General features: G+C 40.5%; 1 protein-coding gene across 2 annotated transcripts; it reads left to right on the top strand.

The window, feature by feature from the left end:
* The first annotated feature begins 516 nt into the window (after positions 1–516).
* Positions 517–10,814, top strand: TTC14 (tetratricopeptide repeat domain 14). 2 transcript variants are annotated; one of them, XM_052804038.1, is made up of 12 exons: positions 521–735; positions 823–944; positions 1,771–1,970; positions 2,363–2,447; positions 2,537–2,666; positions 3,424–3,576; positions 4,263–4,334; positions 5,617–5,736; positions 5,820–5,942; positions 6,629–6,746; positions 9,255–9,364; positions 9,843–10,814. In XM_052804038.1, the coding sequence occupies exons 1-12, from the start codon at positions 572–574 to the stop codon at positions 10,798–10,800; spliced, it is 2,355 nt and encodes a 784-aa protein (XP_052659998.1). In that variant the 5' UTR covers positions 521–571; the 3' UTR covers positions 10,801–10,814. The 2 variants fall into 2 exon arrangements, 1 of the variants encoding a protein (XP_052659998.1); XR_008237555.1 differs by lacking the exon at positions 9,843–10,814 and having other exon boundaries at positions 517–735; positions 6,629–8,296.
* The last annotated feature ends 321 nt before the right edge of the window (positions 10,815–11,135 follow it).

The following is an 11,135-nucleotide window of genomic DNA, read 5'->3' as shown; positions in this document are numbered from 1 at the left end:
GACACAAATTCACGCCCGGAAAAATGTACTTGGCGGGAAGGGCCTAGGCTGCGCCTCCTCGCAACGAGACGCGCCGGGGGGGAAGCGCTGCCTTTTCTCTTTAAAACCTGTCCTGGACGCCCGTTGCCGGTGCGCGGGGGACGGCGGAGCTCCGCCTCAGCCGGGCGGCCCCGAGCCGGCACCGGCACCGGCACCGCGGCGGCCCAGCGCCCTCTCCCGACATGGCCGCCGCGGGAACCGCCGTGAGGGAGGGGCCGCTACAGGACGCCGCTCCCTCGGCGCTGGCGAGAATTTAGGTAGCCGCCGGCCATCTCGGTGATTTTTACCTTTAGGTTTCCATTATTCCCGCACTACTTTTTAAATACAGGCGGCGGGCCCCGCAGCAGCGCTCCCTCAGAGCGCCCGCCGCGGTCCTCCTGCTCCCCAGGGGGCGCTGCGGCCGACTGGTCCCACCCCCCGCTCTGGGCCCCGCCCCCTCCGCGCAGCGCATGCGCGTTGCTCCGTAATTGTAGCGTCAGGCCGGCCCAGTTCCTGTTCCGGGCGAGGCTGAGGCGGCGGCGGCGGCGGAGGGATGGACCGGGAGCTGCTGCGTCAGGCGCTGAGCTACCACGGCCCCGAGCTGCTCTCGCTGCTCCGCGCCGAGCAGCACGACAACCCCGACTTCCGCGGGCTGCTGCCGCCGCCGGGGACCGCCTTCGAGCCGCCCCGCGGGGCCCCGTCCCCGCCGGCCGCCTGGTGAGGGGCGCCGAGGCGGTGAGGTGGAGGGGAGCCAGCCGTGAGGGGGCCGGGGGGGGGTTTCTGACCGGGTTCTCCTTCCCCCAGGAAAGAGAGGGCGAGCCTTGACACCGAGATAAAGCGCTTCATTGCCAAAAAAGCGGATCTCCTGTTCGCTCACTCCTGGAAGCCCAACGGACCTCTCTGCGAGACGATTGAGGAAAATGAAGGTAAGCCCGCTCACGGTGAGCGGCCGCTTCGCTGTCAAGGTGTCACTGTGTCGCCCGTTGGGTAGTGTAAGGACACGGTGCTAAAATTAGCAGCATTTTTAAAAACAGGGTGAAGGTTTTTGCTATTGCTTTTTAGAGGTTGTGCACAAACTTTATGTTCGTACAGATAAAATAGGCTTTAATATGCTTCGCTATCGTGAAGTACTTTGTGTTTTTAGGCTGTCCTGGGATAGAGTTAATTATCTTCCTGGTAGCTAGTACAGTGCTATGGTTTGGGTTCAGTGTGAGAAGAGTGTTGATAATACACTGATGTTTTCAGTTGTTGCTAAGTAATGTTTAGACTAAGTCAAGGATTTTTTCAGTTTTTGATGCCTAGCCAGCAAGAAGGCTGGAGGGGCACAAGAAGTTGGGAGGGGACACAGCCAGGGCAGCTGACCCAGACTGGCCAAAGGGGTATTCCATACTGTGTGACGTCATGTCCAGTATATAAACTGGGGGGAGGGGGGGTGGGAGGATCGCCACTCGGGGACTAACTGGGTGTCGGTCGGTGGGTGGTGAGCAATTGCATTGTGCATCACTTGTTTGGCGTATCACAATCCTTTTATTAGTATTGTCATTTTATTACTGTTACTATTATTGTTATTAGTTTTTTCCCTTCTGTTCTATTAAACTGTTCTCATCTCAACCCGTGAGTTTTACTTCTTTTCTGATTCTCTCCCCCATCCCACTGGTGGGGGGGGGAAATGAGTGAGTGGCTGCGTGGTGCTTAGTTGCTGGCTGGGCTTAAACCATGATACTGTCACTGTGAATGTCTCATGTGTTGCAGAGTATTATGCTGTTATGCCTCCCCTGGAACGGTTCATGGAGGTTCCCAGGGAAGACAGGAGAGAATTGTTTTTTCGAGACATCGAACGTGGTGATATCGTGATCGGGAGGATTACTTCTATTCGTGAATTTGGCTTTTTCATGGTGTTGATTTGTCTGGGAAGTGGTGTCATACGGGAGATTTCAGATTTAGAAATCACTGTAAGATACAGCTTTGATCAGTATTTTATTCTTGATAAAAACCAGTAACTCTTTACTCTATTAGTTGCTTCTTGCATCTCTTAATGGAGTGGTATGTGTAAAGGTGAAACTGAACTTTGGGATGGTGGGTGGTATCTGAATTTGTGGACAGCTTATGATGCTTTGCTGGGTCAGCAGATGCTTCTTTTTATGACCCATGGTCAATATGTGTTACTTTTGAATTTAAAAGTTCTTCATTTATGGGTGCATGAACCTTTATTTGAACCAAGCCATGCTTTTAACTATCATGGATCTGATGTGTATTGAGATTAAATGAATCTTCTTCTGGCTTAGTCTTGGGGAGGAAAAAAAAAACTTTGGCTTTTTTTATGATATTCCTACTTCTATTGCAGGCTCTTTGTCCTTTGAGAGATGTGCCTTCTCAGAGCAATCATGGAGATCCTTTGTCTTATTATCAAACTGGAGACCTTATTCGAGGCAAGTAGTTGCAAAAGCTGTCAGGAATCTGTTTGTTTCAATTCTGAGATGTTTCTGTAATTTTATCTTAACTTTTATTGTTTCTATAGCTGCAATCAAGGACGTTGATCGTTACCATGAGAAGCTCACGGTGTCACTTTACAGCTCGGCTCTTCCGCCCAATCTTTCCAGTACAAAACTAGGTGTAATTACTTCCGATGACTTCCCATTACATTATAGGTAAGAATATGCTATTCAGCTGTACTTGTTAGGTGTGTTCAGTGCGTTTGTAAGAGCATCTTTGACAGACTGCTCTTCAGATGAAGGTGTTTCTGATTTAATTGGATTATTACATACTTTTGTTGTTTGTGTCTCTAACATACTTGTTTCTGGATATGTCAGGTGTGGTTGGTCTTTCAGTATCTTTCCCAAAATGTACGGAAAGCAAAAAGCAGAGTGAGGTGTTTGTCACTGTGGGACTGTGTTAATGAAAAAAAAAAAAAAAACAAAACCCCAAACCCAAACAGCAGCAACAAAAAAACAAGAAACAAAACCCTTGGGAGACTGGAATATGAAATTCTTAAAATTTTAAAACTACCCTTAGAAAACAGGAGGACACAGCTGTCTGTAATTTTTGTAACGTTTTTGTGTGTTGGAGGGGACTTTGAGCAACCTGATCTAGTGAAAGATGTCCCTGCCCATGGCAGAGGGGTTGGACTAGATGGTCTTTGAAGGTCCCTTCCAACCTAAACCATTCTGTTATTCTGTTATGTCCTGGAGATATCTCAATGGGTGCCAAAATAGGTTTCAAAAGCTCGCCTAGGCTGAAGGATATGAGGCTTGCTAAATAGTAGGAAAATGCATGCCTGTAAAAGAGAACTGCTTGTGAGCGGTAATAAATATCAATATAGGTATTTTTATTCTAAATGTAATCATCATAAAATTGAGTATAGTGCCTGTGAGGTTGTACTTGTGTACATTGGTGCTTTTTTTTAAGGCGAAGCATGGAAGTTGCTAATACAGCAGAGACATTTGAAGAGGTTTTGCATCGTTCCCCAGGATTTGCTAATCCATCATTAGTTGAATATTTAGCAGAAAAACTAGGGCTAAGTGAATCAAATCCACCGTCTTTGATGCGAAGTCTTCAAATGTAAGTGATTTTTACATTGTTCCTATCCTATAGCTTTGTGGAGATTATTCTAATCCATTGAAATAGACTTGTGAGTGGAAGTCCTAGACCACTTATACTTAAACCTTTTTCATTTTGATTTGCATGACTGCAGCTTACATGTCCTTAAATATTTAAAAGCAAACTCCTCTAGAGTAAGAAATTTACTTTGGAAATTCTTTTGCTCTGAATAAGCAAGATACCTTATCACACAAAATGTTTGATACCAAATACTTTAGGAATTTATTGCTTAGATCTTGTCAGCGTCTTTGGATTGAAATGCAGGATGTTTTAAGTTTTAATGTTTTGTCAGATGTTTATTCACAATCTTTATTTTAGTAATAGATCTGAGCTCTCCAGTAAAATAGGCTCAAACATATACAATGATGGATGTTGTGAGCCCTATGCATATTAGGCCCCAAAGCAGGTGTAAATATGGTATATTTTTGTTAAATGTACTGTAGCTGTACTGGTTCAAGCCGGTACTTTTAGAATGAGTTGGGAAAAACTGGTTTCAGAAATATGCAAGAACGTTCCTGACTGAGGGAGAGTAGTAAAGTATTGTATAAATAATATTTCAGCTTGTTTCAACTGCATTATGTGTTGTAAGTTTAATTTTGTAGACTCAGAAGGCCAACTTGATGTTTTTGTTTGTTTTTTCCTTAAAGTAAAAATTTCAATGAAGAAGATTTTGCTCCTGCATTGAGGAAAAAGCAATCTGCATCTTGGGCCTTGAAATGGTATGCAATAATTTTTCTTGTCAGAGCTTAATGTTAGGTTAGGTTACAGGTCATGTTTCTTAAAAGAAAATACACATTGAACCAGTTCTTCTACCACACGTGTACTCATGTGACCAGGAAGATCATCTTGAAAGTAACCCTAACTGCCAAGCGGGTATGTGATAGATAAAGTCTTGAGATTCATTTCTAAAATACATGTCAGGTTCAAGGGAGAACTTCTTAGAATATTTATAACATGTTGGCCCATTGATGAGGTGAGAGTAAGATTTGTGACAATACCAAGTACATAATTTTCCATTTTGTAATTGGGTGTTGAATGACCTAATACTGCTTGTCGTGCCATTTAAGCCTCAAACTGTAGATTTAACAAGTGCACTTGCTGTTTTTGAGAAGTTAAATGTATTTCCCTGGCTGCATTTGGAACAGCAGCTTTGGATAAGTGCTATTGCTTTTACGCTATGCAGTGTATTTGGGCATGCCACAGCGTGGAGGAGGCAGAAGAAAGAGAGACTTTTCTCCTAAAAATGTAAATCTTTTGTGGAAAAACTTGTCTTGAAATCTACCAGCTCAAAAAAACCCCAAAAAACCCCCAAAATATCTGAGTGAAGCCTCAGAATTTCTGGTTTCTACGCTAACAAAGCAGTGTTTTTCTTAAAACAATAGTGGTTTGCAACTTTGATTAATTGCAGAAAAAGTTGCTTATAATGTTAAATTAAATGTAAATTTTAATTTTTAAAAAAAGTCTGTAATTAAAAGTTCTGAAATTCAACTCGTATCAGGTATCTTCCAAGAAGTTAATCTTGGCAAATGTAGAAGGCAGGCTCAGGTAATATGAAACATAAAACCTCAAAATATTCCAGTTTGAGATGAACTGGTTTCAGCATGTACCATCTACCCATCTCACCTTGTGTCGTTGGTCTAATGGTGATTTTTAGCTTTGGATATAATTAAGCCTGTTGCAGTTTAATGGTGGTAGGTCACACATGGAGTTTTGTGCAGAAAAGTGCTTAAGTATTCATTCTGTAAATGAAAAATAGTGTAATGTAGTAGCACTGTCTGCAGAAATGCTCTCCATTGCCTAATGATTTTGGATTGAAGACAACATATTGTTGGGGAATTATGTCAATATCGCATTAATTTGAAATGCCATTGTTAAGTACATGATAACAAAGTCAACTTTCATCACCTATTACTTGTTTGGAACCATAATTTGTGAGTAATTAACAGTATAAGATTTGCATAGGCTAACTGTGCATAATATTTTCTAAATGTTTTTCTTCAGTGTGAAGGCTGGGGTTGATTATTTTAAGGTTGGGCGCCATGTGGAAGCCATGAATGAGTACAACAAGGCTTTGGAAATTGATCCTCAAAATGTTGAAGCTTTGGTAGCACGTGGAGCTCTGTAAGTCTGCTTGTTTCACTGGGTTTTGTATTTCATGAAAGAGAAACATCCCTAAAATTCATGCAACACTTCTGTTGTTCTAGGTATGCAACAAAAGGAAGTCTGAACAAAGCTATAGGTGATTTTGAAATTGCTTTAGAAAACTGTCCTACCCATAGAAATGCAAGAAAATACCTCTGTCAGACACTTGTGGAAAGAGGCGGGCAGTAAGTGTTGTGGTTTTGTTTGGTTGTTAACAATTTTTCTCATAATATTTTTTTAATACCATTCTAGTTAGGATGCAGAATGGTGTATTTCCTTCCTGGCTATGTGTTTTAAAAAAAAAAAAAAAGTCTTTGTTGGAAATACTTGCTTGTGTAGTTGGTTTACACTTTCTTCTCTGTCCCAGTTAAAATCCTGGCAAAATATTTGAAGTTTAATTCTTGATATCCTTTCAGTGGTAGGATACTAGGCTTGCATAAAGTCTTGTGAAATGATTGAATGTATTTCAATAAGGTTTGTTGGTTTGGGGGTTTTTTTAAAGAAAGTATTTGTAACAAAACGATGTTCTATTACTCTACTGAAATGCTGCTTAGCCACTGTAACACAAAATTTTTCTTTTGAATATTCAGGGAATAGATTTCTTTTAAGCCCTGTGTTAAGAAGAGAGAGTATTTTTGAAACTGGAATTGAAATTTCAAAGAATAGTATCACTGAGGATGATTAGGAGATATTGACATGTCAGAAATACCATTTTATTTCTTTACTCAGGTGGGCTAACATGACAGATAGGGTCTTGGAGGGATGCAGTGGTAGTGTCATAGTGCAAATAAGAAAGGTAGTCCTAAAAATAAGAAAAAAACCTGTCAAAATCTGTGGCTTAACTGTATATGAATTATCACTTGAATTTTAGGTTGGAAGAGGAAGACAAACTACTAAATGCTGAGAATTACTATAAAAAAGCTTTAAGTTTGGATGAGACTTTTCAGGAAGCAGAAGAGGCCTTAACGAAACTCCGTAAGCATATGCAGGTGATTCTTTACTTTCTCTTCATATAGTGCTCTCAGTGACAATAAATGAACATCAAAAATCTTATTAAATCTTTTGAACAGGGAGAGTTTTAAGTTGATGGTTTGTCTTATTCTCTGCTTCCCTTCTCCACAGTAAATCTTTTATAGTGAGCATTATGGCTGTACCTACCAGAAGAAAGGTACCTCTTAATGACTCCACTGTTTTGAACAGGATAGTAAAGAAATGCCAAACAGTGGAGACAGTGAAAGAGCAAAGCTGTTAACTCTGCCAGCTAAAGCAAGGATAAGAATATTCTATCACACAAGCACGATTAATAATGTTAAATTAAAACATTCTGTGAATGCAAACATGCAAAGCACGAAATACTTAGGCAAGCTAAATAAACATTGCACACCATTGTACCACGCATATCCTTGTCATTTGGAGCAATTACGAAAAGATAGAGTAACACCAGTCAAAGCTAACTCACAGGAAGATCACGAGAGGGGAAATTAAGAGGTGATTTAAAGGAAAACAGCAGGAGGTGGAGGGTGGGTGGGCAGGCAGTTTTGAATATCTTAGCTTTCTTCTCTGCTATCTGGTTTTTTTTCCTCTCTTCTCTTGCACACAGCATGTTTCCCAGGTGAGCCCTGGTGGGTCTTTATGCTAATCAGAGTTGTCATCTTCTTTCTTTCATTTACCACTTTTACTTGTGTTGCCTTCCAGAGAGGATCAAAGAGTAAAACAGAGCACTGAGGAACAGGCTTGTTTTATTCTGTGCTTCTGCATGTAAGGACATACATAGACTGGGGTAGATGGCCTTAATCAACACTTCTTCAGTTGGTGTAGCCATAATGCTGATAAGTTGTGTGGAAAGAAGGGGGAAGAGGAGATATGACAATCTTTTTAATAAAACCAAACTACATCATAGATAAACTGTTGTATGATATTTGAGCGCTAGCTACATTTGGCTGCTTTAGAAAGAGGTGTCAGTCTCAGGTAAAATAAAGAAGAACATTCTCAGCAAGTAGGAGACAAATTTTACTCTCCTTTAGCATTTTCCTGGGATACTGGGTCATTGATGCAGCAGATAAAAAACCACGATGCTAGCTATTGCTTGTTGATTTGCATAACCTTAACTGCAATTAAGGGTTTCTTTTATTGTATCTGTTAAAACAGTTGCGAAGTTTTGAAAATGATAATCAGACTTTCTGCTCACTCTGAATATGAATAGAGCTACTCTTTAGGGCTGTAGATGGCAGAAGTGTGATCTCTAATAGACTTAAGTAGTTTAAGTGTTATTCATCTGGTGAGGAACTCTTCTGCATTTACCTGTATTTTAATACATAAGTCTGATATTATCACTGTTGTGCTAGAATGGCTGAAACAACACTGAAGTATGTTTTCCTGTAATACTGATTATGTGTTTTTTCTCCAATGCATTTTCTTCTGAATTGGACCGTTGTTGCTGTATCTGACATCTGGTGCTGCTCATCACCAACAAACCCTTGGAACATGGTTTCTTATGTAAACTATGCATCAAACTGGTCTGTGAAATTGTTACAAAACGGTTTGTATTCAAACATGGCCAACTTGAATACATTTTAAAATGGGTTCTGGCACGTTTTACTTGTAAACTACAATAATGATACTTTCCCTCAAACCTTTCTCTGCTCTTTCTCTGCTCTTTCTCTGCTCTTTCTCTGCTCTTTCTCTGCTCTTTCTCTGCTCTTTCTCTGCTCTTTCTCTGCTCTTTCTCTGCTCTTTCTCTGCTCTTTCTCTGCTCTTTCTCTGCTCTTTCTCTGCTCTTTCTCTGCTCTTTCTCTGCTCTTTCTCTGCTCTTTCTCTGCTCTTTCTCTGCTCTTTCTCTGCTCTTTCTCTGCTCTTTCTCTGCTCTTTCTCTGCTCTTTCTCTGCTCTTTCTCTGCTCTTTCTCTGCTCTTTCTCTGCTCTTTCTCTGCTCTTTCTCTGCTCTTTCTCTGCTCTTTCTCTGCTCTTTCTCTGCTCTTTCTCTGCTCTTTCTCTGCTCTTTCTCTGCTCTTTCTCTGCTCTTTCTCTGCTCTTTCTCTGCTCTTTCTCTGCTCTTTCTCTGCTCTTTCTCTGCTCTTTCTCTGCTCTTTCTCTGCTCTTTCTCTGCTCTTTCTCTGCTCTTTCTCTGCTCTTTCTCTGCTCTTTCTCTGCTCTTTCTCTGCTCTTCTCCATCTTGGTAATATTGTGCTTTTCTTGCATATTCTATCTATACATTTTGGGCACCATGCTTCATGGTGTGCTGGATCACGGGTACCACTGCAATGGCTGGTCAAATGTATTTTTTTAATGGAACAAAAACTGCAATATGGTCCTTAATGTAAACCTGATTATCACAATGGCCAATGCCAAACTCCTGAACAATATTAATTCTTGATCTGGGAATCCTGGTAAAACATCCCTGGTGTAATTATACATTTGAATGGGGTTGGGCACATGGGGAAAAATACCCGTGTTAACACTTTTAATGTCATTTTTTTATGATGCTTGGGTTCAAAAAAGAAATCTTTGGAAATGAGGGAGAAACAAGCTGCCAAAGAAGAGAGACAGAAAGAAAAGAAAGTAGAAACAAGTGCAGAAAAATTGCGTAAGCTCTTAAAAGAAGAAAAAAGGTAACTTTGTTATATTCAGTATACTGATTACGTGGCAATAAGTGCAGATGAGACTAGGAACAATCCATTTCCAAACAGATTGTCCAACAGTAAGCTAGGTAGAACTTCTACCTAGGTAAGCTGCTTTTCCTCCAGAATTTTTTTGTGGGTAGTGTTCTTTAGTGCATATAACCTTTAATGGAGAGATATGTGGAAGAGAAATAGTTTAAAAAATACTTTGCAATGTGAAGTATTTTAAAAGTGTAACACTATATTAAACTGTGGAAAGACGCATTTTATAACAAACTGCTTGGTGGATTTAATCTTAATTTTTCTATAAAGAAATGACATTTGAAATTGTCTTGCCAGGTCAGGCTCAGTTTCCATTCATGCCTTATAGTCCAATCTCAGCCAAACTCTGGGGAGTACAGATTTGCTTTCTACATATAATTTTTGCCTGATACTGAAGATTATCTCACAGGTTAATTACATTTTTTAGGTTGAAGAAGAAAAGGAAAGTATCAACTTCCTCCTCCTCCTCCTCTTCTTCCTCCTCCTCAAGTGATTCTTCATCAGATGTATCAATTTCTTCTTCTTCCTCTTCCTCTGATCACAAGAAGCATAGGAAAAAGCGTCGGAATAGATCAGAGTCTGCCCGCAGCTCCAAAAAATGCTCATCTAGAGCTTCTTCCCACTACAAAGATCAGATTAGGAAAGAGGAGTGGTATTCGCCTCCGGCTGATACCTCTGCTTCCTTTCTTAACCAAAATTTTGAAGTGGAAAAACTGCTGGAAAGGCAGGACAGCTTAGTGTGTCCAAAAACAGAGGTAAAAGAGAAGGACAGACACTGTTCCTTTTCGAGGACTTCAGGTGATGATGAAGACACATTTGGAGGTAGGTCTGAAGATTCAAGAGATTCTTACAGTAGCTCCAGAACTCTGCCAAGTAGTAGCAAGACTGAAAAATATGGTAAAACAGATAGATTTTTCTCCAGTCGGAGGGGTTCTTCAGGTTCATATCGTAAGTCAGATGATAAACCCAGGATGCGTTATTTTAGGAAGTTGGAAAGGGATGTAGAGGGGAGAAAAGAGCAGTTTAAAAAACATGGCTCAGGTCAAGACAGGTATTACATGTCTCCAGCAGGGTCTGACTATTCTGGGAAGTCAGTGGGAAAGTACAGATCGTATTCTAGCACCTGCTTACGTGAAGGTGATAAAAGTTACGATAGTGATAGGCATGTGTTCAGTCAGCATAAAAATGAAAGTGAGTATAAGAATAGGAAAAGAAGTTATGAGGAGACTAATGAAACCAAGGAACCAGATGAGGAAATGTCTTTAAATGGTACAGCACAAACAGAAAGTGGCAGTAAAAGAAACCTGCCCCAGAATTTAGTTAACATATTCAATCAAATAGCTGAGTTTGAGAGGGAAAAAGGAAGTAAGCAGAAGAAACAGTAAAGTACCTAAGAAAACACTATTCTGATGAGTGTAGTTAAATGAACTTTTTATCTGAGTAGCTCTTGAGGAAATGCATATGAAGAGTGATAGAAAGGCAGAATTTATTCCATCTTGCAGAATGTTAATGGAAAGAGATGCAAGGGTATCTGTCTTACATAAAATATAAGTTGTTATTTAAAAATCTAAGTTTCCTGTGCTCTTAATTTGGGATGTTCCTGTACAATATTCTCTGTCTGATGGGTTGAAATCCTTTGATATCCCTGGACTATAGTTAGCTGTAACTCGCATCAAATACGCACTTTAACAACAGATGGTTTTTGTTTGTTTTTTTTCTC

Source organism: Harpia harpyja, chromosome 12 (assembly GCF_026419915.1).
Source record: "Harpia harpyja isolate bHarHar1 chromosome 12, bHarHar1 primary haplotype, whole genome shotgun sequence".
Lineage (NCBI taxonomy): Eukaryota > Metazoa > Chordata > Aves > Accipitriformes > Accipitridae > Harpia > Harpia harpyja.
The sequence above is the reverse complement of the archived record's forward strand: the minus strand, read 5'-3'. Positions and strand labels throughout refer to the sequence as shown.

What these genes read in the sequence shown, in the direction of transcription:
- TTC14 (XM_052804038.1), top strand. Translation starts at nt 572, where the DNA reads ATGGACCGGGAGCTGCTGCGTCAGGCGCTGAGCTACCACGGCCCCGAG. An exon ending in CCGTCCCCGCCGGCCGCCTG is followed by an intron (nt 736 to 822) that starts GTGAGGGGCGCC and finishes TCCTTCCCCCAG; the next exon opens with GAAAGAGAGGGCGAGCCTTG. An exon ending in TTGGTAGCACGTGGAGCTCT is followed by an intron (nt 5,737 to 5,819) that starts GTAAGTCTGCTT and finishes CTGTTGTTCTAG; the next exon opens with GTATGCAACAAAAGGAAGTC.